The following is a 23,176-nucleotide window of genomic DNA, read 5'->3' on the forward strand; positions in this document are numbered from 1 at the left end:
GCTCTGCTCTAGGCTGTAGGTTGAGTATTGGTCTGTTTCATGTTTCTCATTCTCTGGACTAGACACCTTCTCCTTATGACAAATGACAGGAATACAAGAGGGGAAGCTAACCCCTGAGCACATTTAAAACCTCTGCATGTATCACATTCACTAACATTCCATTAGCTAAAACAAATCCCTTGGCCATGGTCAATAGCACTGAGGTATTGCCAAGTTACCAGTGGTGTGCTGGTAAATGCTTTACCAACTGGCTTTTCCAGGGGGGCAGGAATAAAGCTGATTTGTAGCATTTGCTGATTTCAAGATACCTAGGGTTGGCTCACAAAATTCCTGAACGTGAGCAGCTAGCTTTGTGAGTCAGTATCAGCTGGAATAAGTGAATTTTGCCACTGTATGCCAGACAGTATGCATGTATAATCCTGATATAGAACAGTGAAGAGTTGGGGCAATATTCTATCATAAATGTTTGAGTTGTTTAGTTTCTTCCCACTAAACCTCACTGCAATCAATATTCCTAAATACTTAACATATTAGCAGTTATTCTTTTAGGATAAGTTGTAAGAGGAGAATTCTTGGGTCAAAGTGTGTCTTAACACTTTTCACACTCTTAAGACTATTGCAAAATTGCAGTAAAGTTGTACTAGTTTGTTCTTCCAATAACAGTTGTTAGAGTCTGATACCCCATGTGCTTGCCAGTGCGATAAATTAGAATGTTCCTATTTTAATTTGAGTCCTGATAAAGAGACATTCTTTTTGTTTTATGAAATCCTTGTTTTTTGGTGTGTTGCTATTTTCCAAAATTCTTATGTGACAGCTCTTTAAAAGAATATTAATAATACTTATAAAGCACTAAGCAAAAGTTAGGCATTGTGTTAAGCACTTATATATGCTATGTAATTCAGTGCTATACATTGACTTTTATATCCACTCTAGTCCAGGTACTATTTTCTCCCATTTTATAGATGAGAAGGAGGCGTAAAGGCCATGTAGCTTGCCTAAGTTCTCAGAAGTGGTCAGCAGCAGAACTAGAATTAAAATCCATATCTGACTTAAAAGTCTGTGTTCTTAATGGTCTTGGGGAAGTGACTCCCTATTTTGTCTATCATTTGTTTTAGTAGGTTGCTGTTTGTATTTTGACTTCATTTGTAATGGTTTTTGTCTCCCTTCCAGCCTCCCATTTAAAACTGTTTTCTAAAAACAAAACAACAACAACAACAAAAAACCTGTTTTCTAGTCAGATCTACGGGTTAGATTTTAAGTATTGGCAAACTGAGTAAGCAGATCTGTTTCTATGAGGACCTTGTGACTTTCTTCAGTAAAAATTTACCTTACAGTTTGCTATATGCCGGGCATTGAAGACAGGAAAATGAATTATGCACTTGCCCTCAATGGAAGTAGGTCAGATAGCACATCAGCAGATGGTAATCTGTTTGTCTATCAGAGTCTTGAAAAAAGTTCTGCAGGAACCTGGAGAGGGAAGTGACTGTCTCTGCTTGGAGGGATGGGGAGGGCTTCGTACATGGTAATGTTTGAGCTGATTTTAAGGGAAGTTCAGCAGGTAGAACAAAGCCGCCTTGAGAGTGGAGAGGCTTGAGAAGGCATATTCTGGGAGCGAGGTGGGGATTCCATGCAGTTGCTGCATCTTATGGAGTGGTAAAGGAAATGGGGCTGACTTCACAGGGTTTATTTTAAAGAATCTGTACCTGATTTTTGAAGTTTCCAGTTCCTTTTATCTTCTCTCCTTTGTACTTCTTAACTTTAGAAAGCGTACTAATGAGTATCTTTTGGTATAGCTTTCAAGTATATGTTTGTGAATGGTAGTCTTTCAGGTTCTTGGTTTTTGTCATGGTCTCTGTTGTACTCAACCATTTCCGTGTCCTATGAATCTCCTTCACCCCCTTTTTCCATTGTTTAGCGTTTATTGAATAGTATTAACTGGTATAGTCTGTGTCAGGGGAAAAAAAAAGCTGTCAGAATCTGTGTCATCATATGATTTCCTGCCACGGGTATGTAACAGCCGACTTTCCCAAGGCCAGAGGGAGAGACCAGGTTATCCTCTTACTTTGCTTTCCTTGCATAAAGAGTATGACATTTTATTTGGAGACAAACATATTTCACATTCTAAATAGTTACATTTTCCCCATGTTTCTGCTACTTTATTTGGCTCTTTGCAAAAAAAGGACTACTTAATTATTTTGAATTATAAAAGTAATATATGTATATTAAGAGTTTTTGGGGAAAAAGAACAGTAAAGGAAGGGGGAAAAGTATTCCCCTGTCTAATCATCTGAAGACAACTATTTGTTAACATTTAGTGTTTCCTTTTTTTTTGCAAATGGTTTTCTTTAATATAGTTGTAATTTTTACTGTGTTAACATTACACTTCATTTAATGTTGAAAATTAAATGAAACTTACAAGTTTCTAGATAAAATAGTTGCTTATAATCAGCTCTTTATTTCAGAGTTTTCTTGCTATGCATATGTAGTTGTTCAACAGATATTTATTGTGCTAAGCCCTGGAGATACAATAACAGGGTTTAGCACAATGAAACCTATTTCCTTTTCTTAGGAGCACAGAATCTGATCAGAGAGATAGGAAAGTGAACAGATCATTTCTTTTTTTAGTTATTTTCTAAGAGGTGATACATGCAAATGGAACCATTTTAAAAGTGACCAAAGTATGCAGCAGTTTCATTCTTGTGTGTCCTAGTTATCCATGACAAATACTGTGTGTGTGTGTGTGTGTGTGTGTGTGTGTGCATTCGCATATGTGGGTACATGGACGTGTGTATTTAACACAAATAGTAGTGTACATCCTATACACACTGACCTACATTTTGTTATTTCACTAAATGTAGTAACATCGTCCCCTGTTAATACACAAGACCCTGTCTTGTTCCTTATTAAGTGCATAATATTCCATTATATAGATTACTATAATTTTTTTTAAGATTTATTTATTTATTTATTCATGAAAGACACACAGAGAGAGAGGCAGAGTCAGGCAGAGGGAGAAGCAGGCTCCATGCAGGGAGCCCTGGGTCTCCAGGATCACGCCCTGGGCTAAAAGGCAGGTGCTAAACTGCTGAGCCACCCAGGGATCCCAGATTACTGTAGTTTAATGAATCATTCCCTGTTGACATGTGTATGTGTGTAGGGTAAACAATATTTTTATCGTTATATTATAACAATTATAGTATATTATTATGTTAAAAATATTGTAAGTCAATATTTTTATTCACTGCTTTTTTAATTTTTAAAAATTTGATTATACTTTTTGAACGTTCACCAAATACAGAAAATATTATAAAGAACTCCCTTTTACCTAACACCCACTTCCTCAATTGTTAAACATTCTTCATCTATTCCCTCTTTTTCCTCTTTTTTTTCTTGGGCTGGAATATTTTTTTTTTTCCATTTGAAAGTAGTCATTTATTAACTGACCAGATTACAAAAATAATCATGGTAGATACCTTAGTTCATCCTTCTAATAAGCCTATTGATCTGGTCTTCCCTGTTGCATCTCCACCTTCTACAAAATGGGTGGTCTTTTTCTTCATTCCGCCACGTGGAGAAGATAATTTGAAGGGCCATAAAAAGTTGTTGGCTTCTTTGAAACGTTTTCCAACGGTATAGATCTCGTGAATCAGATCCTCCATGCAGATGATGCCATATTTACCAGGACACCGAGCAATCAATGTGTTATCTGTCAGGGCAATTCGCTTCTTGTTGATCTTGCCATAACCACGCTTGTAGATCAGTTCATTCACTGACTTCAGGTTTGGGTACCCCCATGGTTCCACAATCCTTAGCATGTTAACTGAAGCCTTGTTGAGCTTAACAAAGGTGCCACTGAAGATCTGGCGAAGGCGAAGAAGCTGCAACACCTTTTGAACCTTTGGGCTCACACCATTGGTACCTCTGATCCTGATGACAAATGCCAACTTGGGTTCTGCAGGCACGTAGAAGTTGCTGGCTTTTCTCGCCATCCTCGCCATGCGAATCTCAGTTCTGTACATCTGCCTGTATTCCTTGTGGTAATGCTTAGCCTTTTCATAGATAAGCTTCCTCCTTGCCTTTCGAAGCATCTTTTGGGCAGATTTTTTCTCAGACGCTTGATCTTCAACTCCGCGAGGTTCCTTTGCTTTTTCTTAAGGGTTTCCAGCACAGCAGGAACCTTCTTCTTCTCTTCTGCACCCTCCATGGTTCCAGCCGGAAAAAGAGGGGCTGGAATATTTTAAAGCAAAACCCCTAGATACTCTGTAATTCCATCTGTAAGTACTGGCTGTGTGTAACAGATATGACAGATACGGACTATAAGAGAATCAAAATACTAGTAGAATACTCAAAAATTCTTTAATAACATCAAACACTCAATTCATGTTTAGTTTTTCCTGATTATCTCAAATGTCTTTTTATAGTTGTTTTGATTGAGTCCATATTCAGAGAGGTTGACAGATTATGTTTCATAAAGCTCTTCTAATCTCTTACTCCCTTCACCCTTCTTTTTTTTTTTAACAGATTTTTAAAATTTTTTTAATTTTGTAGCTAGTAACAGCTATGTTTTTAACAATGTTACTAATATAAAATATTATTTGGGACGGAGATATGAATTTTTTTTTCCATATTTTGTATTTCTTCTCAGAAGTAGAATTATTTGGGCAGTTGGGTAAAAGTGAACATTTTTAAAGGAATTTAATTTGTAAAATTGTTTTTTAAAGCTGTATTCCATTTCATCCTGTTAGTAGTGAAAGAATTGGGTTTCACTTGTATCCCCTGAGGGCCAGTACTGGATATTGGCAGACAAAAAAGAAAATATATTTTAGTTTGCATTTATTTGGTGTCCTAATGATTATTTCCCTTTCTTTGAATTCTTTATGTAGAAAATATATGAACTATTATTTATTGGAAACATTTTTTCCGAAGCTCTGTCTCATAATTTTATGTCATCAAATATATGGATTCCTTTTTTTAACACTTTCTTCTATTGCTTATAAGTTAGGAAAATCTCCTTCCCTCCAAAGGTTTGATAAATAATCAGTTGCAGTTTCTTCTAAGTTTTTTGTGGTTTAACTTTTAATACTTTCATTTTAGTCCATTTAATACTTACTTAAATATTTGGAATGAGATGAAGCTTTATTTATTTTTTAAAGATTTTATTTATTCATGAGAGACACAGAGAGAGAGGCAGAGACAAAGGCAGAGGGAGAAGCAGGCTCCATGTAGGAAGCCCCATGTGGGACTTGATCCCGGGACTCCAGGATCATGCCCTGGGCCGAAGGCACTAAACCACTCAGCCACCCAGGGATCCCCATGAGATGAAGCTTTAAACTCCCTTCCCTTTACCACTAGTTTAGTAATCACTTTTCCCAGTACCACATAATTCTCTGTTGTGTTGTTTAATGATGCATTCTCTGAAATACATGAAATTCTTATTAATATGTAATATTGTAATGTAATACATAATATGTAATATGTTTTATATATATTAATAATAACTTAGTAGTTTAGTAACAAATAAATCCTTTATTTCTTGTTTTCTGTAGAGTACCAAGTACATCTTTTCAGCACAACTGAAAGTTGTAGTATACCAGCTTGGGCCTGGAGTGTATCTTAGCAATTGTATAGTCCAGTAGTTTTTAACTTATTGGAGACTAAGGGAGGAAGCATGTTGGAATCATCTAGGGGAATCATTTTGGAATCATCTAGTTTATTAGGTTTTTTTTTTTGTAACATTTTTGATAATCAAAAATGTTCTGTGGTTATGGTCTTAACCACAGGGTGAGGTACAAACCTATAGTAATTTTTTCTAAATGACTGTTGGTGGCTCTTTCTTCCCTTAATCTTTAAAAACAGTGACAAAGCCTAGCTTTCCCATTTCATAATTAAGTCATGGACTTGTATGGGGGTATATTTCTTCCTAGTGGTAGAGATTGGTAGAGCTCTACTTTCAGGGGGTTGGTTTTTTTTTTTTTCTTAGTTGGGAATATTAAGAATATTTAAAGTATATATCTAAATACAGACTTGCATTGTTGCTTATACTTGATTTAGGTGGGTTTCAGATTTGCTTAGATGGATCAGCTCACTGTTGGAGATGCCAAGATCTTTATACAAGTATTTTATAATAATACTTCTTTGCTCCAGGGGTATGACTTTTTAAAATTTTTTTCCAGATTTGATCACTAATTGATACCTTTTAAAAGGAATAGCTGAGTTAAGCTTCTTTTCCTTTTCTTATATGAGACTTGTTTATCAAGAGCTGGGATGAACTCTCATGGAGGCTTTTCTGCTTTTCTCTTATTTCAGTTTGTTGTAAAGCTTGGGAAGTAGGGGAGGAGGGCTGTATTCAGGAGGTACAAGGACTTTCTGAGGATGTGAGTGCAGTATGGCTCCCAGTAGTCTTCTAAAGATGAGGAAGTTAAGGTAATATTAAGGGGAGTTGGCACCTAACCTAGCACCAAGTGTCTAAAGAATAGTCTGTTGGGGATCCCTGGGTGGCGCAGCGGTTTGGCGCCTGCCTTTGGCCCAGGGCGCGATCCTGGAGACCCGAGATCGAATCCCACATCCGGCTCCCGGTGCATGGAGCCTGCTTCTCCCTCTGCCTATGTCTCTGCCTCTCTCTCTCTCTCTCTGTGTGACTATCATAAATAAATAAAAAAAAAATTAAAAAAAAATAATAGTCTGTTGATAAGTTTTAGCCTCTCAAGCTCTTCCAAGAAATTAGGTTTCTTTTTTTTTTAAATATTTTATTTATTTATTCACGAGAGACATAGAGAGGCAGAGACATAGGTAGAGGGAGAGGGAGAAGCAGGCTCTCCCAGGGGGAGCCTGATGCAGGACTTGATCCCAGGACCCTGGGATCACAACCTGAGCCAAAGGCAGACTCTCAACCACTGAGCCACCTAGGTGCCCGAAATTAGGTTTCTATAATCAGTTATTGCCAATTGTACACTAACAGTCTTTTGCATATCATATTAAAAGTTCATGAATTTGTTAACGATTCTTGTCTCATCTGGTTAACAGCTTATACCAGCTAAAGATAAAATTCAAGTAATACGAAGAAAAGGAAAGTTAGCACACAGATTCTGCAAATACACACTTTCAAGTTGTATTCAGATTTAGGGATAGGGGACAGTAAAAATAAAAATAGCCAACATTTATTGAGTACAAACTAACAATCCTATGAGGGAGATTCTATTATTAGCTCCATTTTAGAGGTAAGGAAACTGAGGCATAGAGCCCTTAAATATGACCTTACACAAATTTTATTGAGTTAGTAGGCATTTAGCCTGCTTTAAAAATGCACGTATAAATATGTTCTGCCAATCTTGTTTTTTTAACTAAAGAAATATTTTACAGATTTTTATAATGTTTTCTATTTTATAGCTAATATCTGCTATGTTGTTAATATAAATATTACTAACATAAAATATCATTTTGGTAGGTTCCCCATTTCTGAAAACATTTTGTTGTAAAGTTTGTTTTAGGGCTTTTGGTTCTTAAGGAGAATGTACTTAAAATAGAATTAAGAGTATTTTTGGCCTTTCCTGCTGAAATGAGAAGATAGCAAATATTCAGGCTTGCCACACATTTTGTTGGTGTTTGTTTTCTTACTAAGATTGGGCTGAAATGTTAGTTGTTTGATACACCTGGGGTCTGAGTCATCTTATATAAGCCATAATATCTTATTTGAAGAATGTTGAAAATAAGTATTTTTCTTTCCAGTATGGTTTAATATATTTTGTCTATGGATGGCTTATACTTAAGAAATGAAAATTCTGAGAAATGCTTTCAACTTCTAGAGCATGGAAAGACATTTCTTTATCTCTTTATTGCAGAAATGTGGACAACCAGCTTCCTGGGCAAGCTATTCCAGCTGGATTCCCAGTGTATCCCGCTTTCAGCCCCCTCCAGATGCTGTGGTGGCAACAGATGTATGCTCATCAGTATTACATGCAATAGTAAGTTATTTGAGTTCATTATTTTTGCTTAGTGTGCTACTTGCTTTCTTTTTCATCCTAGGTAAGTTGACTTAGGACTTCATGTACTGATTCATTTTACTGGTTTTTAAAAATTATGAGGATGAGTTTGCCAGCATTTCAGCAGATACTTTCTTTTAAATTATTTGGCTAAAGAGGAGAGGTTCACATCCAGTTCACATCAGCTAAACTTCTCTGCTTCTCCCTCTTTCCCCTAATTACATTTATCAGTAGTGAGATGCTTTCTTTAATACAACATTTTATCTATGTAAGAAGAGAAAACTTAGGGGAGTTTCACTGGAAGGCCGCAAATCTACATGAAGAGAGAGGATGCTGAATGAAAAAGGGAGTCCTATGCCAGGGAGGTTCATGTTGGCACAGGACTAATATGCTTTCTGGACTGTCAGTATTTTAGTAAGTCTTTCTTCTAGTCAGCATGGATCTTAGCACTGAGCACAATTTTTCAGCCTTCATTCTTCTATGCATTCATTTAACATTTCCAGCTTCATTTTAATGTTCTCTTATTTCTGTGATTTTGTTATCCTCTTCATTTTGTTTTTCTCTTACTTATTTTGTGTCCTTGATGGCCCATTTTCCCCTTCTTCTAAATGGTAACATTGCATGTTCAGTTAGATGGATATTTTTGTGTACTTGCCATGTACCTTATGACAGTCTGGTAAGGAAGAGAGGATCCAGTCTTGGGCCAGTTCTCTTGGATTTCTTTTTTCTGCAGCCTTAGTTGTTAGTTCTCTGTGGGTGACCCCTATTCTTTATCTCCTGTGTTTCATCCGGATTGCTGGAAGATTTCCGTAGGGACATTTGCCTTACCTCTAAATTCAGGACATCTCAGAGTTGACATCACCATCCTCTTAAGTGTGCTCTCCTTCTTGACTTCGTCAGTGACACAGTCTCTTTTTATTTATCCTCTAGGCCCTTAACCTAAATTAGCTTTGACTCTGCCTTCAGTTGTCCCTGAACCCAACAATTTACCAAGATGAGTTAATATGTTGTTTCACTTTTGTTCTTCCCCCGTATCTTACTTTATCTATTTTGCCCAGATCTTTTCTCATTTTGGACCTATTTTACTGCAATTGTTCTTTCTCCTTTTAGACTCTTGACTATACTTCATTCTAACTGCTGCCAGGTTAGTGTGCCTAACACTGAATTGAGCCAGTATCTGATGTATTCCTCCTAAGTATCTGATGATTCCCTTATCTATGGTGTGAAGTTTGTATCCTTATCCTTACTCCAGACCTTACCCCATAAAGCTGATGTGCTTTATGAACCTCATATCCTAATGTTCTTTCGCATTATCCCTTGGCTGCAGACAGGCTATTTGTACCTTACCTGTTGCTGTGGTAATAGTTATTATTCCAGTGACTGCTTTGTGCTTAGTACTGTACTGTAGATGCTTTATACCCCTTATCTCATTTATATAACCTCCTGAGAATTTGTGTGAGATGAGTGGAGCTTATTGTAGCTTGCTACTAAATCATGCAGTTTTATGTACATTATTTAATTCCTGAGCCTCAAGTTCCTTACTTTAATGAAATAACTCACCAAGAATCAGAATATCTGTTAGGTAGGAAGTATTTTTGGTAACTAAAAAACCCTCTACAGATACAAGGTATTAGCATACTGACTTAAATAGGTTTTTGTAAAATTTCTGGTTTTATATTTTGCTATCTTGATTTTTAAATATTTTATTGTAGAAAAATTTTAGCATGTGAAGAGATAGAATAGTGAAATGAATCCTTGTGTACTCACCACCCAGCTTCAACATTTATCAAATCATGGCATTCTTATTCTAGAACTTTCCCTTCCTTTGCTGGATAATTTAAAGCAAATCCCAGATATATTACCATCTTACTGGGAGCCTCTGGAAAATTTATTCTTTCAAGCAATCAAATTATAGGCAATCTTCAGGATCACAATTCCTCGTAGGTTTACAAGTACCTATTCAAGTAGTTCTTAGATGGAGTTCCCAAAAGTCGGGATTGGGGTTGAGGGGTTGTTATCTGGGATCTAGTTAATATCTTAAAATACAAATACAAATCATTTATCACTGACACTGGATACATAAGGTAATGATTAATGTACATTTTTAGACATATTTTTCAAAACATGGCTCTAAGGGAGAGGTGGTGGGTGTGGTAGTAGTCATCCCATGCAGAAAAACAAAAGGGGCCACTAGTGAAAAGATTTGGTAAAGGATTCGGTTATTACTTTATAAGGTACTTTAATGAAAGAGAGAAAAGATAGTAATTACCATGGCTTTCTTATCTCTTCCACCTCTCCCCTACCGTCTTAGACTGTGAAGCTGAGGTATTAGCATCCTTTCTTGAGCTACTCACTCCTATCATCAAATCTTGGCTCCACTTTTCACTGTGATTTGTACTTACCTAAGAAATGTGGTATAGGAGTTGTGATATTCCATATTAGGTTTATGAAAATACATACGGCTCCCCAAAGAAGTTTTGCAAAATATAGTATGATAAAGTTTTTTTTAATATTAATTTTGGTGAATATTTCAGTCAAGCTGCAGTTTCAGCTCAGGCCACATCAAATGCCAACCCAGCGCAGCCTGCTGCTTCACAGCCTCTAAATCTGGCACATGTTCCTGGAGAAGAACCCCCACCAGCTCCAAACCTAGTGGCCCAAGAAAATCGACCCATGAATGAGAATGTTCAAATGAATGCACAGGGAGGTCCAGTGCTAAATGAAGAAGACTTCAATCGAGACTGGCTAGACTGGATGTACACGTTCTCACGAGCTGCAATTCTCCTTAGCATTGTATACTTCTATTCTTCTTTTAGTCGGTTTATCATGGTAATGGGAGCCATGCTACTGGTTTATTTGTGAGTGATGCTCATTAACTTTTTGTGATTTCTTTTAATTACTTTCTAAAACTGTTGAGCACGGAATTTGGCATATGGTAATCTGTCATGACTGTTGAGTGAAGGGATAGGAGTTTTGGACTCCAGATATCTAGCACCCAAAGTAAAGTAGGTTATATTGAGTAGGAATGTTTATTAGAACTTTCTACAGATTTTTCTTTTACCATCTTTCATAAAAATTAGACCTGGCATATCAATTATTTAGAACTTGAAGTGTCTGATGTACTTTGCATAAGGGTGTTCTTTTTAGTAATAGTTATCAATATCAATAGTAAGACCTATGGGAATACGTTAGGCTTTTTTTCCTAAGTATGCTTTTTCTTGCCCCCCCTTTTCCCTAAGAGGCAAAGAAATACGTAGTTGAATTTCATTTTGAAAAATACTGGAAAAGATGTTATGACTCTCAATGTGTTATGATATTAAGATAGCTAAATTAGATATTAAGATATCTAGCATAGAGCCATTAAAGTCCATGATAAATTTTTAGAGTTAAGCTGAGTCCTATTTTGCTGTCATTGCTTTGAGGGGGGGGGGGTAGTTCTTGGCTTGAAGTAGGAGATTTGGTCTTTTTATTTATTATAGTTGAAATAATTTTTCTATTGTAGGACACTAATGTTTTAGTGTTACAAATAAAAACAATTGCAACTTCTTTTTTTCTTTATTTTACTGAACAGACACCAAGCTGGATGGTTTCCTTTTAGGCAAGAAGGAGGTCAGCAACAGGCTCCCCACAATAATGCCGAAGTTAACAACGATGGGCAAAATGCAAACAACCTAGAACTTGAAGAAATGGTATGCTAATGAGGGTTTTGTATTTTGTATACTTCAAATATAGATGTTCCTCAGCACTTGTAAGAAACCAACATGATAAAAGAATCTTGAGGTGTTCCACAAGTTTTTGTGGAATGGCACACGAAGAAATATTAACACATAAATTGTGTGATTTTATCTGGGAGAACTTAGATTATAATACTGAGTCAGTCATATATTAGAATTAAGCAGGGGTGCCTCAGTGGCTCAGTTGGTTAAGTGTCCGACTGTGGATTTTGGCTCAGGGCATGATCTCAGTGTCATGAAATCCATTCTTGTCTTGGGCTCTGCACTCAGCAGGGAGCTTGCTTACTATTCTCTCTCTCTCCCTCACCATCCGCTTTTTCCCTCTTCTTTCTCTCTCAAAAAAAAAAAACTCAAACAAAAAAAAATACCCAAAAAGACTTAAGAATTAACATTATTCTACCTGAAAACAGCCTAGAAAGTAAATTATGCACACTTTGAGAATTTATTGTATTAAATTGGCAGTTATCCACTTGAACATGAACACTGAGGAATTTATCAATTTTGGGTTTAATAAAGCTTTACAATGACCAGATATGTACCATTTCCTTATTACATGCTCATATTCCTTTTCTGTAGGGAAGAATTTAATTCTTTCTTTCATGAGTTAATGCTAACTGTTCAAATCCCCGAGGATTATGTTTCTTGTTTTGTTTGAAAGGAGCGTCTTATGGATGATGGGCTTGAAGAGGAGAGTGGAGAAGATGCAGGTGAAGATGCCAGTGCAGTTCAAAGGCCTGGATTAATGGCGTCAGCTTGGTCTTTTATCACCACCTTCTTTACTTCACTGATACCAGAAGGGCCTCCCCAGGTTGCCAATTAGACCTGAAAAACTGTGCCAGCTACAAAGGAGGGTCTGACTTTAGGAAAGTGTTTTAAATAACAGTGCAATTTCAAAAAAATTTATTACTTTCTTTTCATCATCATGTACAGAGGTGTTTTTTCTTTAAGCTTCTCATGCATATGAATATTTTAAGCACAAATGGACTACTAAATGTGTGATTTCTTTTTTAAGATCCTAACAGAACATAGTATAACAATATTGGTCTTCCAGGTTTTGTTAATTTCAGTTATGTATATTATATCAAGGCAGACCTATTTTGTGTGTCTTATCTCTTTAAAGAGCTGCTTCACATATAAATGTCTATAGCCAATAGCCCAGCCCTTCAGTGTATAATTTGAATAAATATATCTATTTTCTGTGAATTATCCTGAAAGTTTTAAACAGAAGGACCTCATAGTTTTTAATAAAGAATATTATTTACATAAAATGTGCTAGCAGCATCTTGCCCAGCCATAAAGCAATAAACTTCTCAATAATGTTAATTTTGACATTTGGATAAATAATGGAAACTTTCTATTTTAAGGGCATGTATCCCATCAATTGGAATTAGTACCTTAAAAAAAAGGCAGCTCTTCAATGGAATTAATAGTGATATAAATGTTTGATACAGGCAGTACTTTTATAAAATATGCTGGAAATTGCTCCCTGTAATTTTTTTAAATAAAAAATCAATTATGGTAAACTGTCTTATGGGGTATTTGTTCAGACCTTCAGTAATGTACTCATTACATGTAAGAATCTATGTAAATTTCAGTAGTTGTTGGGAAAGGTTGCAAGTCTTCGAGGTCATTTTCACCTCTTTGTGCTCCAGATAGATATCTTTGTTCTCAGTTTGAAACCTTGATAATCTACTTAAAAATTCCTGTGTGAAAGCCAAGTCAGTATTTTATAAGAAAGGAGTAGTTAACAGTTGAAACTGAACAAATGGGGTTGTTCATGCAAGAACTGTATCTCACGTGAAATGTGTTATAAAGTTATAGTGGTACTGGTCTGGTAATACATGATTAGATAATAGAACAAAATAGAAGATTAAGAAAACATTCATACGTGATTTTCTAAGTTATCTACTTATAATGGTAAATTATTATAAGTGACACTTCAAGGGATAGCTAGTTAACTTTTTGAAAAGTAAAATTAGTTTTCTAGAGATATGAATCAAGATATTCAGTATGAGCAGCTGAACATAACAGACACAAACAGAAAATACAGATGAATACTCACATACTGTCGGGGTGACAAAATATCTTTGGGGCAGAATCCCTAAAAGAAAATGTTGCTATGTCTGTCATATTTCGATATACATAATTAAAGGCAAATAATTAGGGGAAAAATTAAAAAGACAGTAATAAGTCTTAAATTTAGTTAAGACAATATCCCAGTAGGAAATGGGCAAGGATACTCTTGGGTCATCTTGGGCTGGGTGGCTTACACAACGAACATTTATTTGTCACAGCCTCACAAGTCCTGCGAGGCTGAGATGTCTAAGACCAAGGTGCAGGTGGACTGTGGGTCTGCCGAAGGCCCTCTTCCTGCTTGCAGATGGCCAGCTTGCTGCATTCTCACACAGCAGAGAACAGCAGAAGCAAGCTCTCTCTCCTGTCTTTTCTTACAGGGGCACCGATCCTGTTCAGGAGAGCTCTGCCCTCATGCTTAATTACTTCCCAAAGGCATACCTCCTAATACTATCACATTGGGGGGTGCAACTATGAATTGTAGGAGGCACAAACATTATGTCTCTAATAGATAAAAACATGGGCAATAAATATGAGAACAGATGTAATGAGTCCCAAGTTCAAACTATCAAATTGTTAAGATCATAATAGTGTGGGTTAAAAAAAAAAAAAAAAGGTAGGTGAAGCTATAGGGGAATATAAAATGGTACATAGCCTTTCAGCAAGTATGAGATTTTCAAAATGCACAGAATCATTCAGTGTCATCCTGTTGTTCCTGGAATGAAGATAAGATTCTTAACATGTTTATAAAGTTCTGAAAGGTTGGGTCCTTGCACCCTCTCAATCTGTGCTCACCATTAATGCCTGTTTTAGCTAGGCTGGTCTTCCAATACCAGTATTCTCTCTTTCCAGCCCCAAGAATTTTAAATTTGTTTTTTGTTTTTTTTTTTTTTTTGCTTGGAACACAGTCTCTTCCTGTTTATTTCTTTTTGTTTGTTTTTGCCTTCTTCACACTTACTTAATCATTCATGAGATCTTTGCTATAGGCCCGTTCTGTGGAGAAGCTTTTCCCTGGTAGCACTGTTCTTTCAAGTGACACCATTGCAGTTCACAGTTATTTGTCTGTCCCACAAGATAGGAGGGCTATGACTCTGGGAATATATTTATGCTCATTATTGTATCTCCAGTCCTAGAAGATTGCCCAGAAGTTAGTTCGATACTGAATGAGTGACTGAAAATTTGCATACCCTTTGAATCAGCAAAAGTTTGAGAGTATGGTGCATATGTGAGATCTAGCTTTTTAAGATATTCTTTGCATTGTTTTAACAGGAAAGAATTAGAACTGATAGATGTTCAACAGGGTGAGCTATGGTACATTTGTATACTGTTTGGATCACGTTCAGGGATGGCTTTTTTCGGGGCTTATGGAGTCAGTGCATCCAGAGGGAAGGTCTGGATTTTAACCCAGGAGCTAAATAAATAAATAAAGCTGCAAGAAATGCTTCATTGGTCACATCAAACCAGAATGGGTAGGTAAGGTATGAATGCAGAGATAATTATGAGACAGATTAGTCTTTTTATCTTCTGTTGGGAGCCAGAGATGTGAGAACTGGAGCCATAGAATTCATAGAGGGGAACAGCGTTATAGGTGACACCCCCATGTGGAGGAAATGAGCAGGTCTTTGTGTCTAGCCGCACAATGGGGCCTGAAGAGAAAAATGCCAGTCATAGACTTGCCCTCAGAAGGCGCATGGCTAAGAATTCTAAGAACACTGGAATGTGTTGTTAGAACTTAATTATTTTCCCTACATTATTAATTCCCTCATGTTAGGCTCACTTTTGGTAAGTCTTTGTGAAAAACTACAGCCCACTGTCAGCTGTGTTTTAGACAATTAAGGGAGGAATTGTGTCTATACTGGGCCAGATGGTGCCTAGGGGGCAATGGTAGCTTGGAGATGGTTTCCAGGTGGCAAGACAGCAGCATAGAAGCCCAGACACTAGTCTCTAGGTCAAATGCTGACTAGCAACATCCAGGATGGATTTGTGGGATATAAGCACTTCCTAGAACTTCTGTTCCTTACACATCACAATAAAGACTAGACTTTGTACAGCCAAGCAATATGGGTGAGGTGGGTCGGATTACGTTAGGTGGGTAAAAGGAAAGGGTGATCCTCAGGGCTAGAAAGCTGGAGACATTCTTGCCATAGTTTGGTGGCATTGTTCAGTGCCACCATCCACCATTATTCTAACTGGTTTCTCTGGCTCCAACATCACTATTGAAATTTGGCTTTTCAAATGAGGGGAGGAAAGGCTGTGTTTGGATCTTCATTTGTATAGTCTCAGCAACTGTTTTTGCTTCACTGTGGAAAGACTAAGGTGTGCCCATTTATAGATCAGCTTTCTGTAAGTCTGGTGTAAATCAGACCGTCAGGCCTGTCGTATCTGGAGTGGTGTTGCTGGGTCTGCAAAACTGCACTGGGTTCCGGAATGTGGTGCTCCCCACAACAGAGTCTTTACTGGGAGTCCTGGTGTGGCTGAACTCACTCCCGACCTGGATCGAGTGCTCTAACTGTAACCTGGGAAAGTGAAATAAACTGACCGCATGGTGAGTACAAAGCATGCTTCTGGTATTTTATATCTGACATAAATAGTTTGGATGTTTCAATACATCAACGATTAAAAGTACTTCAAACATTTTTTTGAACTTTTTTCTATGGTAGGAACATTGAACCTGAGATCCACTCTCTTGACAGGTTTTTTTTTTTTTTTTTCCTTAACAGGTTTTTAAGTGTATAATACAGTAGCATTTAAAAAATTTCAGACATTTAAAAGACAAATGATGCTTCTTGAATTTAAGTGTTGTGAAGCAATGTAAGCCTTTTATTAAAATACTATGGAATCTTTGAAATAAAGGTTTTTCTTATAAAGAGAACCCAGGATAACTAGTTAAGGTTCTTGTTGCTTAGCACCTGGAGCTTCTCTGTGTCCAGGAGTCATAGTAGGTAGAAAGCTTTTCCCAGAACAATGAGGGCTCAGCCCTTTATACAGTGAGGACAGCAAAAGATCTGTCTCCCTTTTCCAGAGCAAACCATGGTGATTACTGTCTCATTACACTTGGTTACACCCTCGGGGCCACAGTCTAGGGGGGCTAATTTCATGAATCTTCTAGCCAAAGCCTGCTTCCTTGATCCTGCTGCTAAATTCTCACACCAACGGATCTACTTTCCAAAATGAACATACCACTGCCTGCCTAAACTATTTCGAGCGGTGCAGTGAGCCGGCCTATCCAAGGGTTCCAAAGCCACAGTTTGAAAAGTTGGAAAAACTAAGATCTGTGTCAGGGTCTTTTCCAGTTACCACTTCTCACAGAGGGTGCGCAAGAGAGAGGCTGCTGTTCTGTATTAATTTATATAATTAGTAATAACAATTATTATAGCATCTGAAAACTATTATTACCAAGATTTGAATAACATTTGAATATCTGCTACATTCCTGGCTCTGACCTGCATCTGAAAAAGATCCTTGAAACGACTCCTGGTAGGTGCCACGGTTACTTCTGTTGTGCCAGATGCGGCCACCAGGACTCCAGGAAGTTACAGAGTTCACGTGACGTCACACGGCTGCTAAGCGGCAGCGTCCAGATCTGTAGTCTGTTGTACCTCAGAACGTGAGCCCTGCAGAATGAATTATTCACGTCAGGCACGCGGAGCGTTCAGCCTCCAGCAATGGGCGATTAGCCTGTTTAGCACCAGCCCTTCTGCTGAGAAAACTAGAAAAGTCAGAACATTGTCTAGTAAGAGATCCGAGAGCGGTCAGGAAGGGCACGGCCAGCGTTCCAGACAGAGGCGACCTACATTTGGTGCCACCTCTTGCCACCTCAAAGCGACCGGGATCGCAGGGGCCACGCACCCCTGGAGTACACGACTGCGGTGGCCGTGGCTCCCAGGGGCTGCAGCCCAACCTCAAGTCACCTCAGCCCCCGAGGGAGGCCATTTGCAGGACACCTAGTAACAGCCAGAAGCAATGAACTCCCATGGAAGGAAGATAACATGCATTTTTCTCAAATTTCCCTCCAGTTTTTTTTTTTTTTTTTTTTTTGTGGAAGTCTGTTCATTGAACGGTAACTCGGAATACAGAAACACAGGATCTGACTGAGCTGACAAAGCGAAGAGATCGAGACCCTCAGAAAGTTCGGATATTTAGCATGACCCGGCGGGCCTTCCAGGGGCTGCTGGACGGAAATGCTCCGGGGCTCTAGGGCTCGGGGCCCGGAACGCAGGAGGCACCGCGCCCGCCTCGCGCCCACTCACACCTGCCGACGGGCCGCGTCCTCCTGAGGAAGAGCTGGGAGCTCGACGGGAGCTCGAAGAAGCCGGGCGGCGCAGGACGGCGCAGAGACCCACCGCGGTAAGCGGCGCCGACCGGGAGCAGGCCCCTCCGCCGAACGGGAACGGCCGGCGACTGAGCATGCGCAAGCCAGGCGGGGCGGGGCGGGGCTGCTGGCTCCCCGTGACAGAGCATGCGCAAGCCAGGCGGGGCGGGGCTGCTGGCTCCCGGTGACAGAGCATGCGCAAGCCAGGCGGGGCGGGGCGGGGCTGCGGGGCTCCGGCTCTCGGGTGGGCGCGGCTGCGCGGCTGCGCGGCTCCGTGTTCCCTGCCCTGGAGACACCGACCAGGGCGCGGCCAGGGCGCCCCACGCCGCCAGCCTCCTCCGTGAGCCGGGGCCCAGCCGTCCCCCCGGGGGCCCCAGGGCGCTGCACGCTGCGGCACCCCTGACTCGCGCTCACTCCGGCCTCGGCCTTCCTGCCAAGGTGACGGAGGCCCCAGGCGCCCCGCCGCCCTCCAGCCCCGCAGCCCTTTGGCTTCGGATGACTTGCTAGAGCCACGCCTGCGCAGAGCGCTCAGGAACCTCCGGCTGACGTCGCCTTCACATCTCGCTGCCCTGCCGGGGTGCCCCCTGCACTCCGTGCTTGGGAACCCCCAGCCCTTGTAGGACCCCGACATCAGTTCTAGCCACCGTGCCGGGTGCCCCGCGTGCGGAGCGTCCCGGAACACTCCCCGCCCCCGCACTGGCTTCGGCTCCAGGGGTCAGGCCAGGCACGCCCTGAGCTGAGCACCCTGGGACTCCCTGGCTTGCACCACTTCAGCTTTAGCTGTTTTCCCTGTTGCCACTGCACAGAAAGCCCCAGGACCTCCTGACCTGTACCTTGCATCAGTTCCAGCCAGCCCGCCACGGCACCCTCCACATAGAGAGCCCAGGACACTCAGAGAACACCCACTCAGCTTCGGCTATCGTGCCAAGGTGCTCTCTGTAGGTGGAGCCTCAGAACACTCCCCTCGCACTCACTTCAGCCTCAGCTGCCCTATCAGGGCACCCGCTACGTGGAGAGCCCGGGGGCCACTAGCCCATGCCAGTCATAGCTCCATCCAGCCAGTAAACGTCACCAAGCACACACAGTCTACATAGGGGATGACCACACATAAGACCATTCCTTCAGGTACAGGAGAAAAATACTCTTATGCATAATCCATAGGAAAAAGAACAGAAAGTCCAGCAAAATGGGGGAGACGTAGAATATGTTCTAAAAGGAAGAACAAGACACAACCTCAGAAAAAGAACTAAATGAAATGGAGATAAGCAATATACCTGATAAAAAATTGGAAGTAATGATTGTAAAGATGCTCACTGGGCTGGAGAGAAGAGGGGAAGAACTCCATGAGATTTTCAGGAAAGGGGGGAAAATATAAAAAAAGAACCAGAATTAAAGACTAACAAAACTGAAATAAAAAACACTAGAGGGAATCAACAACAGATTAGCAGATATAGAAGAGTGTACCAGCCATTTGGAAGACAGGGTAATGAAAAGCACCCAAGCTAAACAACAAAAAGAGAAAAGAATAAAAAAACCATGAGATTAGGTTAAGGGATTTTTAGACACCATCAAGTGAACAAACGTTCACATTATAGGGATCCCATAAAGAGAAGAAAGAGAGAAAAGGGCAGAAGACTTATCTGAGGAATAATGGCTGAAAATTTCCCTAACCTAGGTACAGAAACCATCAATAAAACAAAAGACTTGGGCAGCTCTGGGGGCTCAGCGGTTTACCGCCCTTTTCAGCCCAGGGCGTGATCCTGGAGACCCGGGATCGAGTCCCACATCAGGCTCCCTGCATGGAGCCTGCTTCTCCCTCTGCCTGTTGTCTCTTCCTCTCTCTTCTCTCTGTGTGTCTCTCATGAATAAATAAATAAAATCTGTAAAAAAAAAAGACAATCTATTAAATGGGAGAAGATATTTGCAAATGATATATCTGATAAGGGGCTAATATCCTAATTATATAAAGAGCTTATACAACTCAACACTAAAATACAATCCAGTTAAGACATGGATGGAGGCGTTAAATACACATATTTCCAAAGAAGACATCCAGATGGCCAACAGACACATGAAAAGTTGCTCATCACTCATCATCAGGGAAATGCAAATCAAAATCACATTAAGCTGTCATCTCCTACCTGTCAGGATGGCTAAAACAAGAAACACAAGAAACAACAATTGTTGGTGAGGATGTGGAGAAAAAGGAACCCTGGTACACTTGGTGGGGAATGTAAATTGGTGCAGCAACTGTGGAAGACAGTATAAAGCCTCCTCAAAAAACTAAAAATAGAAATACTAAATATTCCTGTAATTCCACTATTATTTCTCCAAAGAGAATGGAAACACTAATTCTAAAAGATACGTGCACTACTGTGTTTATTGCAACATTATTTATAATAGCCAAGATATGGAAGCAACCTGAGTGTCCATGATAGACAAAGGATATGGAAGATACATACACACAGAGGAATATTATGCAGCTATAAAAAGGATGAGATCTTACCATTTGTGATAATATGGGTGTACCTAGAAGGTATTATGCTAAGTGAAATAAGTCAGACTAAGAAGTATGACTTCACTTTTTAAAAAAATATTTTATTTATTCATGAGAGACACAGACACAGAGAGGTAGAGACATAGGCAGAGAGAAAGCAGGCTCCATGCAGGGAACTTGGTGTGGGACTCAATCCCGGGACTCCAGGAGATCACGCCCTGAGCTGAAGGCAGGCACTCAACCGCTGAGCCACCCAGGCGTCCCTATGACTTCACTTTTATGTGGAATCTAAAAAGAACATGAATAAGCAAACAAAAAACAGAATCAGAACTATAAATATAGAGAACAAACCTATGGTTACTAAAGTGGAGTTGGGTAGAGGCATGGGCAAAATGAGTGAGGAGGAGATACAGGCTTCCAGTGATAGAATGAATAAAAATTATAGAATGAATATTCAGCATAGGGAATACAGTAAATGATATTGTAATAATGTATGGTGACAATGGTAGCTATACTGTGGTGAGCAGAGCATGATGTATAGCAGAGACATGGAATCACTGTGTTGTATACCTGACACTAATGTAACATTGTGTATCAACTAGACTCAAATAAAAACATTTAAAAATAAGTAAAATAAAAAAAAAAGTTCAAGGAATTAAATGAGAAGAAGGAGAAATTTCAGCAGAGACCTGGAAATCATATAAAAAGGAAATTCTAGAATTGAAAAATAACATAGCTAAAATTTATTTTATTTTTTTTAAATTTTTTTTAAAATTTATTTATGATAGTTACAGAGAGAGAGAGAGAGGGAGGCAGAGACACAGGCAGAGGGAGAAGCAGGCTCCATGCACCGGGAGCCCGATGTGGGATTCGATCCCGGGTCTCCGGGATCACGCCCTGGGCCAAAGGCAGGCGCCAAACCGCTGTGCCACCCAGGGATCCCCATAGCTAAAATTTAAAAAATCAGTAGTGGTTTTGATGGTCACAGTTTAAGAGAGAATTGGTGAACTGAAAGGTCAACAAATATCCAGACTGATGGAGAGAGAATAGGGGGGAGAATAAAGCAGACACAATATTTGAAGAGACAATGGCTAAGAATTTTCCAAAGCTGATTAAAGACATTGAACCATAAAAAAATAAAAATATAAAGACATTGAACCACAGATGTAAGAAATGCTATTGATCTTAAAGAAAGTCACATCAATTGCTTCCTAGTAAAACTGTTGGAAAAAGACAAGTTATAAAAGTAACCAGAGGAGAACTTTCAATGAAGTAACAGTAAGTAAGCATAATAGTGATATTTTCAAAGAGCTTAAAGAAAACAGCCAACCTGGGAGACTATAGGCAACAAAAATATCCTTCAAAAGACATTTTCAAGCAAATGAAAATAGATTTTGTCACCATTTGAAAGTATCAAAAGGAAAATACTAATGGCTGTTGGAACATAAGGAGAATGATCACAGATCACTTGGAGGTGCAGAAAGAAATTGAAAAGGCACGGAAAGGTAAATATGTGTATAAATCTAAAAAGTAAAATCCATAAAGTAGAAATCTGATTTTTATGGTGTCTTCCATGTATAATGAACTAAAAATTATGACAAAGGTAGCCTAGATGTCTGATGAGAGGTAAATAGAATGGAATATCCTGAGGTCCTTAGATTGTCTTGGCAATGGAAATGTTGAAGGCACTAATTTATATTAGGAATTAATAAAGCAGGGTGTGTGTTTCAATTTCTCTGGTATTTACTAAAAAAATTAAAATGTAAGGCAAACAGATAATATAAGGGGAATATGAAATTTTAAAAATTCAAAAGGCAAGAAAGGAGAGAAAGGAGCATAGTATAGATGGGAACCAATGGAGCAAACAGCAAGAAGGTAGATTTAAGCCTGAATGCATCAATACTTACATCATGCAGAAGTGGACTAAATATTACAATCTAAAGACAATATTGAAAAAAAATAAAGACAATATTGCTGGCCTGGATAAATAACAAAATCTGATTTTTAAGAGCCTTAAAAACAACAAAGGTTGGGGCACCTGGATGGCTGGATGGTTGGGTATCTGCCTTCAGCTCAAGTCATGGTCTCGGGGTCCTGGGATTGAGCCCCACTTCTCCCTCTCCTTCTGCCTGCTGCTCCCCCTGCTTGTGTTCTCTCTCTGTCAAATGAATGAATGAACGAATGTTTGAATAAACAAACAAACAAACACACAAATAAAATCAATCTTTAAAAACAAAACCAAACCTTCAGTATAAGGGTATGGGAGGGCTGAAAGTAGAAGAGTGGAAAAAACCTTCCCATGTGATTATGAACCAACAGGAAGCTGATGTTTTTAGTTTCCAAAGCGGACTTTAAGGTAAGAAGCAACTGGAGTAAGAGGGAGATTTCACAGTAATAGAAGATTCTCTTTACAAGGCATATGCAGCTCTCTGAGGGGCCCGGCTGTCTATGAAGCCCGGCTAGGCTGCCCAGGCCATGCTGCTTCGTGGTCTGGCCCAGGAAGCTAACAGTTAAGAGGCATCAGACTCACAGTTACTATTTGAAAACAGATTATGTGTGTGTGTGTGTGTGTGTGTGTGTGT

At 39.4% G+C, this 23,176-nt stretch overlaps 2 protein-coding genes and 2 long non-coding RNA genes across 6 annotated transcripts in view; 2 read left to right on the forward strand and 2 right to left on the reverse strand.

Annotated features, from left to right (window-relative positions):
* Positions 1 to 13,235, forward strand: part of HERPUD2 (HERPUD family member 2) — a 33,677-nt gene extending 20,442 nt beyond the window's left edge. Inside the window, exons 5-8 of the mRNA XM_072783504.1 lie at positions 7,838 to 7,960; positions 10,513 to 10,836; positions 11,550 to 11,667; positions 12,371 to 13,235. Of these exons, the coding sequence (XP_072639605.1) occupies positions 7,838 to 7,960; positions 10,513 to 10,836; positions 11,550 to 11,667; positions 12,371 to 12,532 (727 nt within the window). The 3' untranslated portion in view covers positions 12,533 to 13,235. The remainder of the gene's footprint in view (positions 1 to 7,837; positions 7,961 to 10,512; positions 10,837 to 11,549; positions 11,668 to 12,370) is intronic.
* On the reverse strand, positions 3,417 to 6,227 carry LOC140608686 (large ribosomal subunit protein uL30-like). The gene has a single exon (XM_072783505.1). It carries the CDS (start codon positions 4,085 to 4,087, stop codon positions 3,479 to 3,481), a length of 609 nt encoding a protein of 202 aa, XP_072639606.1. The 5' UTR covers positions 4,088 to 6,227; the 3' UTR covers positions 3,417 to 3,478.
* LOC140608687 (uncharacterized) lies at positions 11,550 to 18,175 on the reverse strand. The gene is made up of 3 exons (XR_012010658.1): positions 18,038 to 18,175; positions 17,229 to 17,399; positions 11,550 to 12,551 (listed from the first exon to the last, which is right to left on the reverse strand). It is a non-coding gene; the product is annotated as an uncharacterized lncRNA (long non-coding RNA).
* Positions 15,502 to 23,176, forward strand: part of LOC140608688 (uncharacterized) — a 56,366-nt gene continuing 48,691 nt past the window's right edge. For 2 of the 3 annotated variants that reach the window (XR_012010661.1, XR_012010659.1), the window contains exon 1: positions 17,403 to 18,132. This is a non-coding gene — a long non-coding RNA (uncharacterized lncRNA). Of the gene's footprint in view, positions 16,331 to 17,402; positions 18,133 to 23,176 lie in introns of those variants that run through there. The other variant, XR_012010660.1, reaches the window with a different exon arrangement.

The sequence above is a fragment of the Canis lupus genome, chromosome 18, assembly GCF_048164855.1.
Source record: "Canis lupus baileyi chromosome 18, mCanLup2.hap1, whole genome shotgun sequence".
NCBI classification, from domain to species: domain Eukaryota; kingdom Metazoa; phylum Chordata; class Mammalia; order Carnivora; family Canidae; genus Canis; species Canis lupus.

Coding starts and splice junctions, on each gene's coding strand:
- LOC140608686 (XM_072783505.1), bottom strand. CDS start 4,087: ATGCTTCGAAAGGCAAGGAGGAAGCTTATCTATGAAAAGGCTAAGCAT.